This window comes from Pinus tabuliformis, chromosome 1_2 (genome assembly GCF_031772625.1).
Source record: "Pinus tabuliformis cultivar Carrire ecotype Pingquan chromosome 1_2, CPIR1, whole genome shotgun sequence".
Lineage (NCBI taxonomy): Eukaryota > Viridiplantae > Streptophyta > Pinopsida > Pinales > Pinaceae > Pinus > Pinus tabuliformis.
The window spans coordinates 328,187,825-328,211,389 of NC_142298.1; the positions used below are offsets into that span (position 1 = coordinate 328,187,825).

General features: G+C 42.9%; 1 protein-coding gene across 2 annotated transcripts in view; it reads left to right on the plus strand.

The window, feature by feature from the left end:
- LOC149205703 (uncharacterized) overlaps window positions 1-23,565 on the plus strand; it is a 392,500-nt gene that overhangs the window by 190,091 nt on the left and 178,844 nt on the right. For both annotated transcript variants that reach the window (XM_089395141.1, XM_089395142.1), the window contains exon 12: window positions 7,024-7,087. In XM_089395141.1, coding sequence (XP_089251267.1) covers window positions 7,024-7,087 — 64 coding nt within the window. The remainder of the gene's footprint in view (window positions 1-7,023; window positions 7,088-23,565) is intronic.

Here is a 23,565-nt window from a genome sequence, read left to right on the forward strand (position 1 = left end):
CATCAACACCCTTGTGGAACTATGTGACCAAACTTGATGGGGGAAAGGGTGGTGGATCTTACAAATTTGTGTGCCCTCATGGTTGTCATGGAGGGAAACCATATTGTGGTTCATATACCCGTCTGAGGAGGCATCTTTGTGGGGTGCTGGACAGTGATGAAAAAAAGGGTTCTGTGGGGGTACAAATTTGCCCAAACATTTCAACTGAAGAAAGAAGAAAATACATCCAAATAGAGATGGCTGCACAACAAAAAAACAAGAAACAAAAAACTCATTCTGAATCAAGTGCAACCTCTAAATTTGGTAGTTGCTCATCTCCTCATGGTACTTCTGCAAGCTCTGGAGGTAGAAGAACAATAGGGGATTTCCTTAATGTTGCTGGGAGGGATGATGTGGATGGAAAGATAGTCCGTTTTCTTTGTGCTTGCGGTGTACCATTCAATGTGCTTCGCTCTCCCTATTGGCATGAAATGGTAAAGGCCATCAATGAAGCCCCCATCAATGAAGCCCCAAAAGGATACAAGGCCCCCAACTATGAGAAAGCTAGAACAGTGTTATTAGAAAGAGAAAAAGCTAAGGTTCAAAGAGCTTTGACACGTTTTACAAATGAGTGGGTAGATTCTGGGGTATCCATTGTATCAGATGGGTGGACAAATATTAGAAACCAACATTTGATAAATGTTCTTGGTGTTTCTTCTAGTGGTGCAGTATTTATTGCATGTCATGACTCCTCCTCCATCACTGCATCTGAACAAAACATTGCAGATCTCCTATTGAAATCAATCAAAGATGTTGGTCCGAATAATGTGGTTCAAGTGATCACAGATAATGCAGCAAATTGTAAGGCAGCAGGAAAAATTATTGAGCGTACTCATCCACACATCTTTTGGTCTGGGTGCCTGGTTCACACATTGAACCTTTTGATGCATGATATTGTGAAACACAAAGATTGTGGGTGGATTGCTGAGGTTTACAGGAAAGGGAAGCAACTCATTAAATTCATCACAGGGCATACAAGGGTAAACTACTTCTATGGCACTTACTCCAAGTTGCAATTGCTTAAAATTGCAAAGACAAGATTTGCTAGTTATTACCTCACATTTAGGCGGCTAGTGAGGGTGAGACAAGCTTTAACTAATCTGGTGTGTGCTGAAACATGGGATGAAATTAACACTGACACAGATGGTGCTAATGCAGTCAAGGACACTGTTCTTGACAGTTACTTTTGGTCACAGGTTAAATATGTTTTGCAATTCACCAAACCAATTTATTACATGATCAAGTTTGCAGATTCAGATCGACCAGTAATTGGGGAGGTGTATGAGCAAATGGATAGCATGTTGGGGCAGATTAAAGACATTGTTGAGCCTAGAGATACCACCTTGTACAATTATATTCGTGTAGAGGTGCAAAACCGATGGGAAATGCTAAATATTCCATTGCATGCATTAGCATATGTTTTGACACCTAAATACTATCATCCATCATGGCTTTCAACACCAGCACCTGGGGGGGAAGCAGGAGAAAACCACACCAAGATAAAGAGGTTCACGAAAAATATATGGCTGCATTGAGTAAATTAATCCCTGATGAGGAGGACGCTGCATTGGTACGGAGACAGGTGAGCAACTATACGCTCAACACTGGTCCATTTGGGAGCATGCATGCAATTAAAGATCGAGAGACTTTTTCTGCTCTTGAGTGGTGGAACATGCATGGAGGGGGTACTCCACTTTTACAGAGTTTGGCATTGCGGGTGCTATCACAGGTGGTAAACACTTCTTCTGCAGAGAGGTGTTGGAGCTCTTATTCTTTCATCCACAGTGTTAAAAGGAACAGGTTGAGTTTAGACCGGGCAGAGAGCTTGGTTTATGTTCATTACAACTTGCGATTGTTGTCCCATTACTGTGAAGATGCAAAGTCTAATAAAGACTTGTTGATTTGGGACAAGAATCCAGAGGAGCCCAATTTGGAGGATGGAGTGTTGCGACTAGAGCAATTAGAGGATGCTCTTATCCAGGTATGTCCATTGTGGTATGAATTTTCCAATTTTCCCTTATAAAGCATTTCTCTAATTCATGTTTTTAATTTTTTTGTTAACTAGTGTTTTTTTTATGCATGAATTTTTTGAGCGATTCTAGGATGATGATGACCGTGTTGATATGCCACCACCCCCACCCCCATCTGGTCCCTTGGTTCCTAGGTTCCATGGTTCAACACCAACAGCAGGGGGTTCTTCTTCATCAGTTTCAGTGCCACGACTTACACAGGCACCATCTTCTTCATTGCCACCACGTGGAGGCCCGCCACCACGTTCTATTCGTGGTGGAAGGAGGAGAGATTAGTAGATATATTCACAATCTACTACTTTTTGTCATAGATTACTTATTAGACTTGTAGACTTGTGAATTTGAATTTTGAACCTTTTTGGCTTGGCGGTGACCAAGTGACATATTTTGTAAACATTATTATTTGAATTTTGGACATGACAAATGTTGACAGTTGCTCACTTGCTAGATAAATCATAATATGCTCTATGTTTTATGTTTTATAATATGCTTAAATGTTTTATGTTTTATAATATGCTTAAAAATTTGATGTATGTTTGTAATAGCTAGAATATAGATGATTGTTGTACATACTAGTAACTACAATGGAATCATGGATGCCATATCTATCTTGATTTATGCAAAAATATGCATGTTTTCATGTCTTCTACAATTAATTTGGTATTTGGGATGTTTGTTTTGAGTATAAATGCAAAAAAATATAAAAAAATATATATATATAGCAGACGCTTCCGCGGACGCTTCGCTTCCTAGATTTTTGGAAAATGACGCTTCCGCGCTCCCGCTTCCGCTTCCGCGCTCCCGCTTCCGCTTCCGCGCTTCCGCTTCGCTCCCGCTTCGTGCAACATTGAGCCTAGATCTACCTGCACAAAGAGGATAGCCATGACAGGGATGTATATGTTTTTCTAAACCCATAGGTTCAGTCAGTAACCTTTTGGAGTTGAGTGTGGAACTTGTAAAAGAATTCAAGCCATAATCCCAAAGAGCCAAGTCTAGTTGACTAGAGCTCATAGGAGACGTAGCCCACGAGATTGGGGTGAACTCCTTATTAAATTTGCTGTTATGTGTGATGTTTATTTGCTGCCTTATATGTCTGATATATATGTTTAATATCAGCTGAAACAAATCAAGTTAAAACACATAAATAGAAGAAAATACATACACCTCTTTCAAGCTAAAATTCCGCATAACGTCAAGTTCAAGCAAGGTCTTTTTTTAATTGAATTTGAGTGTTTACTTCTCTTATTTCTTTAGGCAGAGTTTGTAGAGGGCCAGGTAGCTTCTGGATCTCATCCTCTCTTTAGAGGTGACATATCCAGTAAATGCCCCTACAATCTATCTTTGTATTAGAAATAAGAAGTTCTCACATTTTCAGATTTAAACTTGGAGTATTTGTGCACTCATTTACATAAATGAAAATGGATACCTTGCACCCTTTTTCAAGTACATTCCATTTTCAGATCATCGGTCTTCATAAAATGACCCTAAAACAACTGACACTGTTCTGTCCCTCTTGTTGGTTAGGGCAATCTTAGGACTGCGGTTAGGGTCACTCTAAACCACCAGCTTGTGGCACTTGTTTGGACGGTGGCTAGGACTTGTAGAGGCCTCCTCTAAACAACGTTGTGGTAGCTTCTCCTTCAAGACTGTGTTAGGCCTCTTCTAGACTGCATAGAGACCAACGTATAGGTTAGGGCTGTCTTCTTTGATGGCGTTAGGACTTTTCTTCTTCCTAACTTGATTGTGTCCTCTTGGTTAGGGTAGACTGCGGCTAGACATCCTTTAGGATAGCGTTAGGGCAGCTTTAGTTTAGCGTAGAGGTTCCTTCCATGGCTTTGCTGGCCTATCATCTTTGCTACGACTAGGGCAACCTCCTTTCCTCCAACGTCTAGGGCTTCTTACTCCTAGATTTCTCTCACACTAAAACCCAAGACAAGTGGAGAGAAATCAAGTGAGAAGTGTGTGTGAAATGACTCTCAAGTCATCTCCTTTTATACTAAAACATTGAGCACATGTGGGGTTTATTTGGTTACTAGCCAACCTTGACGAATTGTCTTATAACACAAATAAATTCATAACTCCATGAATACTTATTGGAATTGGAGAATCTTTAGATCAATCCTACACCCCTCGATGAGAGGGATCCAAGAAAAATATCAGCTGCCATAAATAAGACGACCCACATGGAGTTTGGCCTTAGTTGCCAATTTTATAGAGAGATCAGCTAGCAACACTTGGGGACTTGCTTTCATCACTTGCGTCTTTGCTAGCTTTCCTTGAGCAAGCCTAGGTGCACACTTTCCAAGCACCAACTTGTAACCCCATGATTTTATAATAAAATGGCTCAAAGTAGCACAATTTTTGGCTCAATTCATGGTGTCTGATCTGTGTGCAAATTTCATGTGTGTTTTTGCTATGTTTGCTTTGCTTATCATTGTATATTTCCATTAGGAATATTACATGTTGGAGGGTATTGCTAATGGTCTAGAGGTCTTGGAATTTGTCAATTGAAAAATCTATAAGAAGAGAAGAGATTTGCAGGTTTTCCTCTCGAGTGGAGAGGTTTTGGCCCTTGCTTGCAACCTACATTTTGTGTTTTTGTGTACTATTGTTCTTCTGTTTTGGTAGCTATTTGATGATATGCAAACATAATAATAAGTGAAGAAGCTAATAAGTAAGAAAAAGAAAAAAGACATCACAAGCAATTATCAAGGAAGGAGAAATCATTCTAACTATTGCGCTATAGATTTCTCAACAGTAACTGGGAGAAAAAACTCAATTAATTATTAAGCACTGAAAAGCACAAATAATTAATTATGTGAAAAAAACTCCCTAGAGTGAACACACTTGATAGAATAGTCCTAATGTACTTAGGCTTGTTACATGACTCTATCTCATCATGTTAGTATCACGTTTACAATATCCCCGTAGGGCTGCGGAATCCAAGTACAATGAAGAAGAAGGGGCTAGAAGCCCTGATGAAATCTAGAGCTCTGTAAGTACAAGAATGCTCTGAAATATCCTTGGGCAAAGGAATCTTCAAGTGTACTTTCAGTGATCAACATGCCTCAAGGGGAGCTGAGGAAAAAATCATTGGTGATTGTGTTTCTCTGTTGACAAAAGAGGTTGGGAGCAGTTGTAGGCTTAAGTAACAATCGAACTAGAACAAGCTAAAACCAATGGTGGCTCTTTCACTCGCACTCTTCTCTTGCTTGTTACAGTGGCTTGGTCAAATAATGGTTAGATCCAAGTCCCAAATTTGACGTTTTCATTCTTCTTGGGCCATAATTCCTTTGATTGACAACAACACTTGGGATCACGAAAAGTTTGTCAAGCTAGGGCCCGGAGACTATGGTTGGCAAAACCCTGCTTGATTGGCCTTGAGAGGGTTGGATGTGTGTTCGGGTGGTGTAAATAGAGAGTCAACGAGGTGCTGCCCCTGCTTGACTGGCCATTAGTTCAACCAGGCTGACAAGGCTAGAGTTTGGGGCAATCCTTCAAAAGGCTAGAATTCTCCAAATTCAATACTAGAAAAAATTGCGAGAACTGGATAGACAACAATGCCTCAGAAATCTCGAGCAAATTTTATCGAGCTAGGGTGCGGAGATGAGAATTGGATAGGACAGGGTAGGTATGATGCGGCAAAGGGCTGCATCTCAATGGGGTAGAGGGACGAGTCTCGACAGGGTAGAAGGTTGAGGGCTGAATCTTGGGTCAAAGGCCGAGGAGTTGCAAAGGGGACAGTTGCATAGAGAGGTATCACGGAGAGGTTTCACAGCGGGGCAGAGGGAAAAGTTCGGAGATTGACAAAACAATGTGCCAGATAAAGATCATATTGCAGATGCACCATTTCCTTGAGAAAGACCTGGGACTCCTATCTGAAGATTTTTGTTAGACAAGAGCTCACAATAAACATTTTCACAACTGTTGTGTTGTTTGCTTGAGATATTTGTCTTGTTGAGTATCATATCTTCTTAAGGTGGAGATAATCTATCATCGACGAGGAACATTCAATAGAAGTTGACAAGGTGAAGCATTTTTGCAACAGTAGTGCTGTTTGCTAGAGATAATCTATCATCGAGGAGGAACATTCAGCAGAAGTTGACAAGGTGGAAGGATTGACATATGGGATATTATTATTTATCTCATCTGGAATTCACATTATCATCAATAACTGAAAGGGTAAAATATTTCCAGAAAAGGTTTTGAAAACAATGGACAGACTATGATGCCAAAATCTTGGATTATGTGATATCTCAAGTAAAAGTTGCTGTTTATAGGTGGAAGCATTCACATATGAAATTGTATTATTAATCTGATCTGGAATTCACATTATCATCAATGACTGAAAGGGTAAAATATGTGTTCTAGAAAAGGTTTTGAAACCAATGGACAGAATATAATGCCAAAATCTTGGATTATGCAATATCTAGAGTAAAAGTTGCTGTTTATCAGCTAACGTAATTTGTCAGATTCCTTGATAGTAGGGTGAAACATGACAGGACATGTTTTCCAACTTGGTTTACTTTAGTGAAATTCACACACTTGCTGGTATCTAGTTTCTTTGTCATGATTCAGTGGTTTTATCATTGTGAACTAGTATGGAATGAGCAGCGAGCAAAAATAGGTGATATAATAGTTTCATCATATTTGGCTATTGGCAAACTGTGCAGAGGGTTTTAACTCATTAATATCTTTTATCCTTCAAAGAAAGATACAAATAATTGATGAAATAATATTGAAAAGTTGAAGTTCATTCATATATAATCTTTTTTCTATCATTTGTATGCATGACAAGAGATTAAATTGTTTAATTATTTAATTCTTTGAGGAAATGGAGCAACTTATGGTGTGGATTATTGTAGTATTTGTATATTTGTTTTGACACATCTAAATAATTTTTCAACATTCTAAAATTTAAGTAATGTTATTCTGCTTGAGTTGGTTGCTATAGATTCCAGATGTCAGTGAAGAGAGCTTAGCAGCTGTTGCTGGCATGTTTAACAGCAAAGCAAGAGGTAGTACACTGCTCCTGTTGGTTTTCTCTTACTCCTTTACAAATTCTGATTATTTGCTGCAATATATCATAGAAATAGTGCTACAGTAGATAGACAATCTGCATAACAATTTTACAGTCATCGCTTTAACAAGCTATGTAAGTGGATATTTTGGTGTTCTTTATAGTGTTAATTTTAGGCAACAATGGTATGTTCTATGCTTTAGACCAATTTTACTTCAATTTCTTTATTAGCCCAGTATCAATATTCAGATTAGCAATCACATCAACATAATAGTAAAATGTAGATAGAACATAAACATAAATAGTAGAAGACAAGCCAAGACAAGAGGACACAAGATGTGCCACCAGCCAGGGACAAACCCCAATGTGGAGAAACCCTTGATCAAATCTTCTTTTAGTCTTCAATAGTTCAGCAAAGAGAGATAGTACAATTTACAAATCTGATAATTTATCACAGCAGCAAAAAAGCCCTAACCAGAAAAGTCAATGCTTGTCAACAGAGAAGGTTTGACCCTCAACAAATCGGTCAACTTCAGTCAACTTCGGCCTCCAAACAGCGAGATAAAACAGCCCTCAAAATAGTCAAATTCAGCCCAGTCAAAGTCTGGTCAAACAGCCCACCTATGGTTAGCCTTAGCTGTAGTCAACGCTGGTAAACAGTCAACCTTTAGCCTCGATTTCTGTGCCCAAAAATGCGGCCTGCCCAAACAGAGGTAGCCCTCACAAAAACGCAGTCAAAGGAGGTCAACGTATGCTAGTCAACGCTTGGTCAAACTGTCCAGAAATTCGGTCTCCTGAAATTTTGGCCTCTTGAAATTTCGCTCCCCTGAAATTTCGGACGTGGAGAGAGAGAGGTCCATAAATCCGTACCCAATCAATGAGGAGAGAGAGAGAAGTGTGAAGATGAGTGTGTCCAAATGAGGCTAAGTAACCTTCTATTTATATGCAACGTTGAGGATGAACAGACATCACTGTTGGGCTTTTGAGCCTACATAAGTTCACTGGCCGACCTTGACAATTTGACCATAATCAAAATAAATTCATAACTACATTTGTACATGTCAGAATCATATTATCTTTAGATCAATCCTACACCTCTTAGAGAAAGGAATCCAAGAAAAATATTGGCTATCATAAATAAGACGACCCATGTGGAGTTTGGCCCTAGTTGCCAATTTTAACACTCCCTCTCAACTAGGGAGAACTCCATCTGCTAATCCATTTGCCAATCTGTACTATCTCTGCATCAATGCATTGCTCTGCTCTGCTGAACTATGAAGAAGAAGTGATCGAGAATGTATCATACCATTCTCTACTGACCCGAAGTCAGTCCCAATCAAAGGAGAGTGTGTCACACCACTCTTACTAATCCGAAGTCAGTTCCAATAAAACAAGAGTGTCTCATACCACTCTTACTGGCCCGAAGTCAGTTCCAATCAAAAGAGAGTGTCTCATACCATTGTTACTGACCCGAAGTCAGTTCCAATCAAAAGAGAGTGTCTCATATCACTCTTACTGACCCGAAGTCAGTTCCAATTGATCCAAGATCAATATCGGTCATCCTAACATAGGGAGTATGGTAGTACACGATGCGTCCATTAGTAGTACTATGGTCCATATCCTCATTTCCCTACTCATTGCCAGATGAGAGGTACTTCCCATGTGTCCCAGATTGCATGGGTAGGATGTCTCAGCAGGAGAAGGATGAACCACTCATCCTGCCTACATGTGGAGTTTGGCCCTAGTTGCCAATTTTAACACTCCCTCTCAATTAGGGAGAACTCCATCTACTAATCCATCTGCCAATCTGTACTATCTCTGCCATCAATGCACTGCTCTGCTCTGCTGAACTATGAAGAAGAAGTGATCGAGAATGTATCATACCATTCTCTACTGACCCGAAGTTAGTCCCAATCAAAGGAGAGTGTGTCACACCACTCTTACTAATCCGAAGCCAGTTCCAATAAAACAAGAGTGTCTCATACCACTCTTACTGGCCCGAAGTCAGTTCCAATCAAAAGAGAGTGTCTCATACCATTGTTACTGACCCGAAGTCAGTTCCAATCAAAAGAGAGTGTCTCATATCACTCTTACTGACCCGAAGTCAGTTCCAATTGATCCAAGATCAATATCGGTCATCCTAACATAGGGAGTATGGTAGTACACGATGCGTCCATTAGTAGTACTATGGTCCCTATCCTCATTTCCCTACTCATTGCCAGATGAGAGGTACTTCCCATGTGTCCCAGATTGCATGGGTAGGATGTCTCAGCAGGAGAAGGATGAACCACTCATCCTGCCTACATGTGGAGTTTGGCCCTAGTTGCCAATTTTAACACTCCCTCTCAACTAGGGAGAACTCCATCTACTAATCCATCTGCCAATCTGTACTATCTCTGCCATCAATGCACTGCTCTGCTCTGCTGAACTATGAAGAAGAAGTGATCGAGAATGTATCATGCCATCCTCTACTGACTTGAAGTCAGTCCCAATCAAAGGAGAGTGTGTCACACCACTCTTACTGACCCGAAGTCAGTTCCAATCAAACGAGAGTGTCTCATACCTCTCTTATTGACCCGAAGTCAGTTCCAATCAAAAGAGAGTGTCTCATATCACTTTTACTGACTCGAAGTCAGTTCCAATTGATCCCAGATTAATATCGGTCATCCTAGCATAGGGAGTGCGGTAGTAGACGATGCGTCCATCTGTAGTACACGATGCATCCATCAATAGTACTATGGCCCCTATCCTCATTTCCCTACTCATTGGCCAGATGAGAGGTACTTCCCATGAGTCCCATACTGCATGGGTAGGATGTCTCAGTAGGAGAAGGACGAACCACTCATCCTGCCTACATGTCGCTAGGGGTATCCCAGGGGAAGGTTGAACCACTCACCTTGTACACAATAAATCACTAGGGGAAGGCTAAACCACTCACCCTATGACTGTGTCTCAGCAGGAGAAGGATGAACCACTCATCCTGCTTACATAGCAGACCACCAAGGGAAGGCTGAACTACTCACCCTATGGTTTCTCATCGCTCCAAGAAGTACCCCCAAGCCCTCAGAGCTCCTAGAGCTCAATGTCCATATCATACAGGACCCTTAGGAGAGAGTCTCTCCACGACTCCTAGTCGTTCTCAGAAAGTCACAAATTTGTCCTTTCTTAGGGCCTTTGACAGAATGTCGGCGACCTGCACATCAGTCCCAATGCGATGGAGCCTTCTTGCTCTTTGATGTACCATATCCCAGATAAAGTGGTACCTGATGTCTATATGCTTGGAGCGATACGAGATTATTCAACAATCGAATCCCCCTCTGGTTGTCACAGAAGATCACGATGGTATCCAGCACGTGTCCGAACAGCTCACTGAAGAGCTTCCTCAACCAGGCAACTTCACATGAGGTCATACTCGTAGCTATGTATTCGGTCTCAGCGGTGCTCAAAGCAATCGACTTCTGCTTCCTGCTCATCTAGGATATCAAAGCAGAACCCAAGGAGAACCAACACTCAAAAGTGCTCTTGCGATCCTCCACACTGCCTGCTTAATCAACATCAGAATAATCATGTAGCTTCATATTTCCGGCAGTGTATCTCAATCCATGAGGGATTGTGCCCCGAAGATATCTCAAAAGATTCTTTGCACCAATCCAGTGAGGCTCAACCATATATGATCCCAACATGCAAAACATATATCTGGACGGAAGTTCACCAAGAACATCAATGCGAATGAGTTTATGAAACTTAGAGGCGTTTCCCAAATCAGGTCCGACATCACTACCACATAAGTTCTGAAAGTTAAGCTCCATCGAGGTAGTCACAGGCTTGCAGTTCACCATTCCAAATCCGGAATCCAAGTCCCTCTTACTTTTGCAAATGAGAGGGTCTGCACTTGTTAGAGAGAGGTCGTCCTCATAAGGTTCCAGTATGAGAGGTCTATCATCCACCACCTTCAAGCAATGGTTTGGATCAGCTTCACTCCTAGTGAATCTTAGCTTCATTAGACAGCTATCAATCCTCTCGTATCAAGCCTGGGGTGTTTGGTCTAATACAAAGAGATGCTTTCTTCCACCTGCATACTTGAGATTCCTAATCATGAATCTCAAACCCCTCAGGTTGTTCCACATCTGAGGTCTTGCTACATGAGGGGAATGGTCTCCTTGTAAGTTTTCCTTTGGTACATCTCGGACATGTAACTTCATACTCTTCTTGAATTCAGGCATCCTTGTCACCATTTGACTGACATTGGGTAGGGTCTTACAATGAAGATGAGCAGCCCTCTGGTGCCATTAAAGAGATGTGTCACATAACATGGTCCCTAGTGGAATTCTTGCAACTTGATACAAATTGTCAATCCCTGAACCCATGAGTAAAAGCATCTTGAAAATTCTATTTTCAAACACATACCTTTCCATCGATGAATGCCACCTTGAAACCTTTGACTTCCATTGCCGAAATGGACACCAGGTTCTTCTTGAGATTAGGTACATAAAGAACTTCTTTTAAATGAATTGTGTTACCCTCATTCAATTGAGGGGTAACATTCCCTACACCCTTTCCGGGATGGGTGGCATCGTCTCCAAGAATAATCTCCACGATTGTCTCCTTCTCTATCAAATTAGAGAGAGCTTCCTTCTATCCAATGAAGTGCCTTGAAGCACTACAATCAATAAGCCAGATTCCCAAAGAGTCTGGAGAAGTAGTGGAGAGGGCCAATATAAGATAATACTTCTTTAGCTTATCAGAAACAACATTTGATTCTTCATACCTAGAGTTCCTTGCTTTCTTTGAAGAGTCGGCCATTTCCTTGATGACCTGCATTACCTGTCATTCCTCCGGTCATTGAAGATGTCCCTGGAATGATTGTTATCATCATTAAGTGATGTGTCCCTACCATTCGAACGCTTCTTCGCATAATGGTCAGACTTATTGCAAGCAAGGCATCTGCCTTTCCTTCCACCTTTAGATTTGGACTTCCTATTGAAGTGACCTTTAGGAAGGCCACTAGATGCTTCCGCGGCGCCACTTTGATAATCTCCTCTGCTTAGACTTCACCCTTGTTGAATTTGAAGTGGGATGAGGAATCCATTGAGCCTTTTGTCCTTTCCAACTATCTTCGATGATTGCTCTTTCACCCTTGCTTGGGCTTTGTCTTCGCCTCACCTTTGATACCATGTTAATTTTAGGTATGTTCTATGCTGAGAGAAAATTTACTTCAATTTTCCATATTAGCTCAATATCAATTCCAGATTAGCAATCACATTTAGCATGATAGTAAAATGTAGATAGAACATAAACATAAATCGTAGAAAACAAGCCAAGACAAGAGGACACAAGATGTGGCGCCAGCTAGGGACAAACCCCAATGTGGGGAAACCCTTGATCAATTCTTCTTATATGTTCTTCAATAGTTCAGCAGAGAGAGAGATAGTACATATACATCAGAAGTCAACATTTTGACTTATCTAAATAAGAGCAGAGATCTTCTCTAAGAAGATGGCACATGAGGTAGTTGATCTAAACTCAAGTGAAGGCATACTGCTTCAACTGATCCTCCAAGGTGACTCCATCACCATGCAACACCCATCACTGTGCTGCACCTCATCATCATGCTGCACCCGTCACTGTGCTGCACCCAATCACTGAGCTGCTCTTCATCACTATGCTGCTCTCATCACTGAGCTGCACCCAATCATCATGCTGTGCCCATCATGTTGTACTTCATCAACATTTTGTTGCATCCTTCATGTTGCACTATGCTGTACCCTTTATGCACTCAATGCATACTGCAGTATATCACAATTCTGCTGCTGCAATACATCATACTGCTGCACCTCATTGCAGCATTCATCATCATTGTGCTGCACTTTGTTACATTTGTGTTGCACTCATCATGCTATGATACACTTCATCACTATGCCCATCATCATGCTGCAACATTCATCATCATGCTGCACCTTATTACAATGTTGTCACATCATATTGTATCATGCTGCTGTTTGTTGCATTGCTGGACTCAAACAACAATTCAGACAACCTTCACAATGTGGTCATGGACTGGTTAGGGCATTAATGAAGTCCTACCAGCCTTCACACATCAGCTGCAATATCCCTCCCAAGGCTACGATCACCCTTCTTCAACACTCCTAAATGAGCCATGTTGTCACCTACAACAAAGTGGCATAAGGACATATCCTCCAGAATGTGATATGATAGCTGACTTACCTTACAACATCTCCTTCATCATTTGGCTGATAGGGTCCTCTCCAACTGCAACCATGATGACCTCCTTGAGGGCTGAGACTAGCCGTCCTTTGACTGTGGTTAGAAGCACAAATGGACAATTGCTATAGTCCTCTATTTTGGTGACTCTAACCTTCTCTTTTTACTGCGTCTAGGGCAGACTTGAGACTGCAGATTAGGAATCATTCAGGCAACGTATTGTAGCTCTAGATATCCCCTAGGACTGCGGCCAAATCTTGTCATTTATTGCGGCTAGGGTAAGATTGTAGTCCTCCCATTAGGACTACGGCTTGCTGGGTATAGAAACCTCCTACTTGACTGCGGCTAGGTCTTTCTGTTAGGGCAATGTTAAGGCTTCTTTATTAGGGCAATGCTAGGGCTTCATTAGGGCAGTGTTAGAACAACATTAGAAGCCCATCTTCCTGGCCACGTTAAGCCTTTATCTCCATGCTAGTGTTAGAGGCTAGGGCATCTTCTTTAGGGCAGCGCAGATCCTACTTTCCCATGGCAGCATCTAGGGCAACTCCTCTTAGGGCAACGTATATTCTTAGGATCTCACCTCCCACCAAAACCCAAAGACAAGTGGAGAGGAGGAGATCACAAGAAGAGTGTGTGTCCAAATGACTAGCAAGCCACCTCTCTTTATACTAATATGTGGAGCACAAGTGGGGGCAATTTGGTTGCTGGACGACCTTGACGAATTGTCCCATAACACAAATAAATTCATATCTCCATGAATACATGTCGGAATCGTATGATCTTTAGATCAATCCTACACATCTCGACGAGAGGAATCCAAGAAAAATATCAGCTTCCATAAATAAGATGACCCATATGGAGTTTGGCCCTAGTTGCCAATTTCAACAGACCTCCTAGAAATCTCAAAATTACAATGGGAAAGTTAGCTTTAAGAGGCCCATGTTGGAAAATCCATAGAGCTAGAAGGTAAACGATCTCCCTTATTAATGACATTATCTTGTGATGTTTTCGTTATTATTATTAGATCTTTCAATTTATATTTTCTTATCATCAAGACTAATGCCAAAAAACAAATAAAGAAGACACAAGATGTAGGCACGTTGTTAGGGCAAAACCCCGCTCTTGGGGAAAACCCAGTCTATATTCTTCCTTCAGTAGATTCAAGATGAGATGACCAAGACCCTTACAAATCAAACTCGAGACTACCTCCATCCATCAAGTCAACCTTGTCATGCTTTAGTTCCATTGCTCATGTAGCAATCAGTGTTCTTCACACTTGTCTTTGAAGAGATCACTTCTGTAGTCAATCCGAACTCCTTCATCCACTGCGATAGCACTATTATAATAGCACCAAAATATTGTGAAAGCACCACTGTAATAGTACCAAACTAAAGTCACTGTCTTTCTGAATTAGCACCGAGCTGAAGTCATCCGAACTGAGCACACTATGATATCGAAATTTTTACTGTAAGGACACTGAAGCATATGGCTCTGAAATTCCTATGTGAACTTTTCTGTTGTTGTCTTTGAGATCATAGAAAGACCATCTCTAAAATCAGTGAACCTTTGTTTTCTGAGACCACCGAGAATACTTATTTGAAATCCGAGAACAAAACTTTCCTCTTGAGCAAAGTCCCTATACACACACACACACACACACACATATATAGTTGTTTGTCCATCATTAATGAGCCGACATGTATAATCGAACAATTGTGTAGGCCAACGTGTGATCACCTTATGGAAGCCGACTTGATGGGGATTCTTTCAGCAACAAGGAGAGTTCGATGGATGGAGGAGTCTTTATATTTGACTTTGACAATAACCTAAAGCCTACAATGGAGGCTTGACCTATACATTTGACCCAAGCATGAAACCCATGCTTTAACAAGTCAAATAAAATAATAATATTTTTTTTTACTTTTCTTTTGACAAATATATTACATTTGACTCAAGTACAATAATGAAGACTGAACCTAGTTACATTTCCCAACAACCCACGACTTAGCTTTATGTGCAACTCTCAAGTGAACTCGTCCTTGCAGAAAATGAGGGACTCCAAATGCTCACGACATCCTTGGGAAATGGTCCAATCATGAACACCCAGTTGGGGTATGTTCCTTGAGAGACAATGATGGTGGTGTCTATAAATCATTGGTCTCGCCAACATTGTGCTCTGACCTTGTGGAGAGATAGAGTTGTTAGTCAAGGCCTTGCTATGTGATAATGCTGGATGATATGATGCTAAACAATCCGACTCTTCTTATGAGAATTCTTTAGATTGCTAATGTCCAAGTACCTTGTATGGATTATGAATACCTCCCTAGTTAAGAGGGAGTGTTGAAATATGTAACTAGGTTTGGTCTTCATAATGACATGTAATCATGATTTTATGTATTTAATGAAAAAAGAAAAATAAAGTCATTATTTTTATTCTTGAGGCATGGGTTTCATGCTCAAGGGAATTTTTTTTTAGGTCAAGAACCCATTGAGTTCTTCTAGGGCTTGTCATTGAGTCCACAAGTCAAATGAGTCATTGTTATATATGAAAGATCCTTTTGGGCATGTTACATATTGAAAAGAAAAATTTATTTGTGTCAAAAAAGAGTCAAAAGACCCTCTGAGACTATAATATTCCTAATGGAAAATTTACAGTGATAACAAACAATTACAACACATGCACACATAAAATTTAAACACAAGTAAACATCCAAAATTTCTCCAAAAAGTGCACCCAGTTGAGTCATTTTATTATAATGCAACAAAAGTACAATGAGAGTATGGTGTGAGTGCACCTGGGCTTACCAAAGGCAAGGTAAACAAGTCGCAAGTGATAAAATGAGAGGCCCGGATGCTGAGAGGTGCACTCTCCTCTATGCCTGGCGCCGCCCTAGAAAAACTGCACTACTTGCTAGAATGAAACTGCTATTTGACCCTCTTCCCATGCTTAGAAAATTCCGTCAGGCTCCCCTCAAATAACCCACCAAAATCCAGAAAGGGTTTGGCCTAGTTCTGACCCTCGAAATTGACCCCAATTTCGATGTGCTCCTCTATTGGTTGGGTATTTCAGCCCTCCTGGAAATGGCATTGTTATGACCCTCCAAAATGATGCTAAATATTAGTGAATTTCCCCTAGATAGCTCTTGAAATTCCCAGTTCAATCCAACCCCAAATGGCCACACCCTCAGCTCCCACGTGCTGTCCAGAAGAACCTCCTGCGCAGTCTCGCATAGTGCTTGGAATGGTCTCTCTGCTACAACAAAGGCTCCACAAAATTTGGCTGTCCTATCACCCTGAATCTTCAGCAAATAAAGGCCCAATGCTCCCTCGGAAGACTCAATAAGTTTGTTGCTCCCCCACTAGCTTCCCCAAGAAATGTGTGTTCCTCTCCCACGCCCAGATTGCTGAAGAAAGCCCCACGAAATGCCTGATGCAACGCTGGAATTGGCTCACAAATGGTATCAATTTCCCTCCTTGGGCTGGCACTCGAAGTCCACCGAAGCAAGGGGTGAGAAACTCGCTTGAGAATCTCGTGTGTTGAACAACACTTGTAGACTTGGCTCAACAACTTAAGCGCACTTGGTGAGTGAGTTTGTCAAAGTGTCAAAAGGCCCCCAAATGATGTATGTCTCTCCTATTTATCCTTGGGCTCCCTCCTCTCTTTTTGGGTCCCATACATTGATCCTCTTGAGCCTCTCCCTCCAAAAGTGCAAGTTTGCCCAAGGGAGTGTATTTCCCTTTTGAGTGGCCCCCATAATTCACTTGGCATTGGATTTGCCTTATTTCCCCTATGTCATGCCCAATCCTTAGCCAAAATTGAGAGTGGGGTCCTCCAACCCTCTTTCCCAAAGTTAACAACCAAAAATATCAAAATGGAGCAAAATTGAGCAAAATTGTATTTTCACTTAGCAAGATTTTCTAAGTGGGGATGTCACAATCCTCCCCGCCTAAAGGTTGCTTGTCTCCAAGCAACTGCAAAGATGGGTGCTGGAGTACCTGCTCACCCTACCAAGTGGCATACTCATCGGGCAAATTCCTCCATCTGAACAAAAATTCTTTGATGACCCTATTCCGCAATCGCCTCTCCCTGGTGTCCATAATGGCCCCACACTCCAAGACCAAGTGTTCCTCATCATTCAAGGGAGCGTATTTCCCTTTTGAGTGGTCCCCACAATTCACTTGGCATTTGATTTGCCTTATTTTCCCTATGTCGAGCCGAATCCTTAGCCAAAATTGAGAGTGGGGTCCTCCAACCCTCTTTCCCAAAGTTAACAACCCAAAATATCAAAATGGAGCAAAATTGTATTTTCAATTAGCAATATTTTCTAAGTGGGGATATCACAGTCCTTCCCACCTAAACGTTGCTTCTCCCCAAGCAACTACAAAGATAGGTGCTGGAGTACCTGCTCACCCTCCAAAGTGGCATCCTCATTAGGGAAATTCCACCATCTGACCAAAAATTCTTTGGTGATCCTGTTCCACAATCACGTCTCCCTGGTGTCCAGAATTAGCCTCAGGCTCCAAGACCAAGTGTCCCTCGTCATCCGAAGGTGGAAACTCTAAAGCTGCTATCACTTGCTGTTGAAGTGCCTTTTTCAGTAAGATACATGGAATATGTTATGGACCTTGCTCCCCGGAGGCAACTCCAACTCATACGCCACCTTTCTAACCCGCCTGGTGACTCGATATGGCCCATAAAAACGGGGCTTAAGCTTCTCGCGCCCCTTCTGCTTGAGTGTGGACTGTCAGTACGACTAGAGTCTCAAGAAGACCCAAATCTCCAATGTCGAACTGCCTCTCTACTCGACCCCTATTAGCGTAGAGTTTCTGCTGGTTCTGCGTAGTTTGTAAGTTATCCTTGAGAGCCTGGAGAATATCCTGACTCTCCTATATCCAATCCTTGGCCCTAGAGGCCCTGCTATCTCCAAAAGCCATGTTAGCAAAAGTCAATGCATCATAACTGTACAAGGCTAAGAATGGAGACATACCTATGGACATGTGGTAAGTGGTGTTGTAGCTGTACTCGCCCAAATGCAACCACCGTATCCATGCACGCTGCTTGTTCGTCACATAGTTGTGTAAATAGCACTCCAACCACTTGTTCACAATCTGTATGTCCGTCGGTCTGGGGTTGATAACTAGTGCTTGGAGTAAGCTCACTCGCTTAGCATCCACAAGCTAGAACAATTCCTGCTTAAATCCTCCCATAAATTTGCTGTCCTGGTCGTTGACAATGGTCTTTGGAAGACCATGTATTTGGAATAACTCTCTTAAGAATAGCTTGGCTACCTGTGAGGCTGAGAACTGAGCGGAGATGGAAAAGAAGTGGGCAAACGTCGTTAATATGTTGACCACCACGTAAATGCAATCTTTCCCTTGTATTGTAGGAAACCCCATAATGAAATCCATCGAAATACTCTCCCACTTCCCCTCATGGATGGGAAGAGGTTGCAATAGCCCAACAGGGTGTGTTTGTTCACCCTTGTTCCTCTGACATGTGTCACACTCTAGAACGTCCCTCAAAACATCATCCTTGAGGCCCTTCCATGAGAAGCGTTCCCAGATAGCCTTGTATGTCTTGGTGAACCCTTGGTGTCCGACCAATGGTGAGTCATGGGCAACCTGCATAATCTTCTCCCTCAGTTGGGATTTGGGCACCAAATAGATCTGGTCGTTGTAGTAAATCACCTCGTTCATCACCCTGTATCGGTCATCCAAAATTGTGCCATCAAGGATCTCGCATGCATGGCGATCCATGGAGTACTCTACTAGCAACTACGCCCTCCAGTGCGGGGCAATACTCATAAGTGACAGGGTAGCCAGTCTCCTAGACAATGCATCTACCACCAAGTTCTGCCGGCCCTTGACATACTCAATGTTAAAGTCATATGGTTGGATCTTGCTTACCCATTTTTGCTGCCTCTCTTGCAATTGTTTCTGCTCTAGGAAAAATCTGAGGTTGTTGTGATTTGTCTTCATCTTGAACTTGTTGCCCAATAGGTACTGTCTAAACTTGGCCAACACATGCATGATGGCCAACATCTCTTTGTCGTAAATGGAGTACAACTGCTCATGGGGAAGTAGCTTCCGACTCTCGAAAGCAATCGGGTTCCCCCCTGCATTAGGACCGCCCCTATGCCCTCTTCAGAGGCATTGCACTCAAGCACAAAAGGCTGTGTGAAATCTGGAAATGCCAACACGGGACAACTGCTCATCACCTGTTTGAGGTGCTCAAAGGCCTCATATGCCACGTATGTCCATCCAAATGCACCCTTCTTGGTTAGATCATTGAGGGGTGTTGGCAACTGTGAGAACCCCTTCACGAACTTCCTATAACAAGTGCAAATGCCCAAGAATCCCTCCTACTCTGTCACATTCCTAGGTGTAGGCCAGTCCAAAATGGCCCTGATCTTCTCTTGGTGCACCCGCATCCCATCTCCTCTAATGATATACCCTGAGTAAAGTATCTTTGTTAGCCCGAATTCTCACTTGGACAACTTCACATAGAACTATTGTCCCCCAAGATCTTGAGCACCTCCTCCAGATGCTGCAGGTGCTCTTCCCATGTCCTACTATAGATCAAAATGTCGTCAAAGAAGATAAGGACATAACGCCTCAAGAACCCACAGAATATATGGTTCATGCAAGACTGAAATGTGGCTAGTGCACTGGTTAGCCCAAAGGATATCACAAAAAACTTGAAATGCCCATAGTGGCAACGAAAGGCCTTCTTGTGAATGTCCTGCTCACGCACCCTGATCTAGTGGTACCTTGAATGGAGGTCTATGTTAGAGAAGTACTTAGCTCCTCTAAGTTCATCGATCAACTCATCAATCCAGAGTATGGGGTACCGATTCTTCGATGTCTTCTTGTTTAGTGCTAGGTAGTCAATGCACACCCACAATGTCCCATCCTTCTTCACCAGAACGACTGATGAAGCGAAGGGGTTGGAGCTGGGCCTGTTGTGTCCCAATGCTCACAACTCCTGGATGGCTCGCTCAATCTCATCCCGATAGGCCTTAGAATGTCAGTAGGGGGTAGTGATGACTGTCTGTACCCTCGACTCTAGCTCAATAGTATGCTCGAATCCCCTATCGGGTGGCTGTCCTGTTGGGATTTCCCAAACACTGCTGGGTACCTGTCTAGAATAGCCTGAATAACTGGGTGTGGTGGTTGGGGCTGGCCCCTAGCCTTCGAGATCCTCAGCTCCACTGCCCACTCCATGTCCCCATGCCTCAAGTTAGCCTCCATCCTGCGTGTCGAGACTGTCTATGGTGGATATGAGTGCATGCCCCTCAAGACAACTAACTTCCCATTTGGCCTCATGAACTCCATCTCCATCTTCTGCCAATCTGTGGTTACTCGCCCAAGAGAGTAAAGCCATTGGACACCCATCACCAGAATGGTGTCCCATACATCCACCACAAAGAAATGGTGAGTCACTGAGTAATTCCCCATGGTCACTGTCAACATGGGGACATATCGGGTGCACTACATGGTCTTAATCTAGGATCATGCCAGATCTAATCTTAGCCGTTGATTAGGGACTTAATCTCGGCCGTTGAATCGTCAACAGGAAAAGTATAAGAGGAGGCTTGAGGGTCAGTTGGAGATACACCAAGTTGATCAAGAATTCGATTTTCTGGGGCAGGGTTTGCTGAGAAATCGAGTTAGTGATCTGTTGCAGTGAGGGGCAGTTCGACAGAAGGTCGAGAATACATATCAGAGAGGCAAAGAAAGTGTCAGAGAGACAACGCAGAGCCTTGGAAGGCTGACGTAGAGGTAGCCAGGACTGACGCAAAGGTTGAGGAGGCCAGTGCAGGTGACGTAGAAGGCCAAAAGGCTGACGCAGAGGGCCAAGAGGTTGACGCAGAGGCTAGCAAAGCTGACACTGGGCTGAAGAGGCAGCACTGAGGAATTTTCATGGGGCAGACTGGGAGCTGAGAGGTAGATGTAAAGCCGTAGAGGGTGATGCAGTCCCTGGAGGGTGACACAGTTCTAGAAGGAAGCTTGGAGCAGCTTTCGCTGTCCAGCTAAGGAACTATCTAAGTCGCTGTGGGATCAATCATCTGGTTGCTGATCAGCCGAAATATTTGTCTCCAAAGAGAGGTACTTCTGCCAAGGAAAATATCTGAAGGGGGAGCCATTTCTGACACCGTAATTGTATTAAGAGACTGCATAATAATAAAACCCTCATATCTGCTGCACTGGTTTTCTCGCATTGGGTTTTTCCGGGGACGTTTGTCCAAAAATAACGGTGTCCCTTGTGTGATTGTCTCAATTATTTCAGTTGCTGATCTGTATATGTGTTAAGGCTGCATTTGTGTTTATTTCGGTATTTATATTTATAAATAACTTGTTAATGGAAAGAACAAGTAGGAGATAATAAACCAGATAATTTAGTAGGGATTTCTAATGTGTTAGACTTAGAAATTTCAACATGGTATGAGAGCATTGTAGATCACAAGAGAATTGAAGACACCAACAGGAGAAATCTGAAGAATTTGCAGCAGAAGCAGCTGTCCCGAGAGACAACGTTGTTCCAGAGCAGAAGAAGCAAGAGAGGAAGTGACGCAGAGCTTGCGTCATCATTTCGAGCCAGGAGGAGGGTCAACGCAGAGGCAGAGAGAGGCAGATCAGACCTACACAATGCCTGGTCATCTTTCTCAACCAGGAAGGATCGACGTTGTGGCCAGGAGGAGCAGATTCAACCCTTGCCGGGATTGCGCAAAGCCTGAAGGGCTCAGTTTCTTCGATTGCCAGGGCTTGGGGAGCTGTGGGCAGATTGTGATTTGAGGAGCTGGTGGGACGCTGTTTCTGTCGAAGCAAAACAGTGTCTAAGGAGACGAAGCCAAGGTAGAGGGAATCACTACCTCGACAGGTTTCTAGCCAAGAAATCTAGATCCGTGTTGCAGCGGCAAAGGAGGATTGGAGAGGAGTAGTTCGACAGTTGGCTAGAGGATTTCCAGGAGGGAAATCAGGACTTAGAGGGAGATTTCTAGGAGGGGAATCGAGACTCAGAGGGAGTCCAGAAGAGGAGCTGAAATGGCAGTGAATGAACTGAGGGATCAGGACAGGTTGGACGGGGCTTCCAACTTTGTCATTTGGAAGGCTAGGATCCTGGCAATCCTAGATTGACATCGCATCAAGGACTTTGCCTTAAAAACTGTTGCTATCCTAGTTGACCCAGCTAAGAACAAGAAGTATGAGGATGCAATGGCGAGGGCGAGGTGCATGATCCTTGACGGGGTCAAAGATCATGTCATACCACATATATTGTTGAGAATAACACAACAAAGGAGATGTGGGACACCCTGACCACCTTATACCAGGGCTCTTCCGTGCAGCGAGAGATGCTGTTGGAGAATCAACTGCAGTCATATCAGATGCAGAAGGGAGAGCAGATAGATCCATTCCTTCTCATGGTGCAGGAGATTCCCGACCAGCTTACTTTCATTGGGTCTACATTGGATCTAGAATTTATGGTCAGGACTGCCCTGAATGCAGTCTCCGAGGAGTGGGAGGCCCAAAGTATTTTGGGTAGGGCTACTCTTCTCGGTTGTGAGGAGATGCGGGCAGCGCTTCGCCAGGAAGAGATCAGGAGGATGACCAAGGCGAGGAGTAGTGGCAAGGGAGGTCAAATCAAGAAAGAGGAGGAGGAGGATGCAACTCTAGCATCTGCGGGACAACGAGGGAAGAGGAATTAGAAGGACATCTCCAAGGTAGAGTGCTTCCATTGTGGGGAGCTGGGACATTATGCATCCCAGTGTCCTAGGAAGAAAAACAAGGGAGAGGTTTCCGATTAAAAGGCAGCTGCAGCTAAGGTGGAGAAAGAGGTTGAGACTGATGACGATTGTGCCATGAGTGCTCATGCACCTCTAGAGAAGAGGTGGGGAGACATCAAGTTGTAGTCAGGAGGACTACATACTATGGGCAGGATCCTTGAGGTGCCTAAACTCTTGGATCACATACGGCTACATGAGCCCTTAATGACAGTAGCATAATGACGGGTGTCGGTTGGAGTGAGGTGTGATGGAGCGACAGTGGCATTGCTGGAGTGCCAAAGTCTGAGGCAGCGTAGTGGATGTTGTAGTAGTGCGAGAGGCACAAAGTAGTTTGCAACAACACATTGGCAACAGAGGGGCAACACAAATAAACAACAGTGGCAACTTCAGGATCACGAGGCATCCATACTGACTAGGATGTCAGATTTTGGGTAAAGTTTCGGTTACTTACTTCTCAGTAATTGAGTTG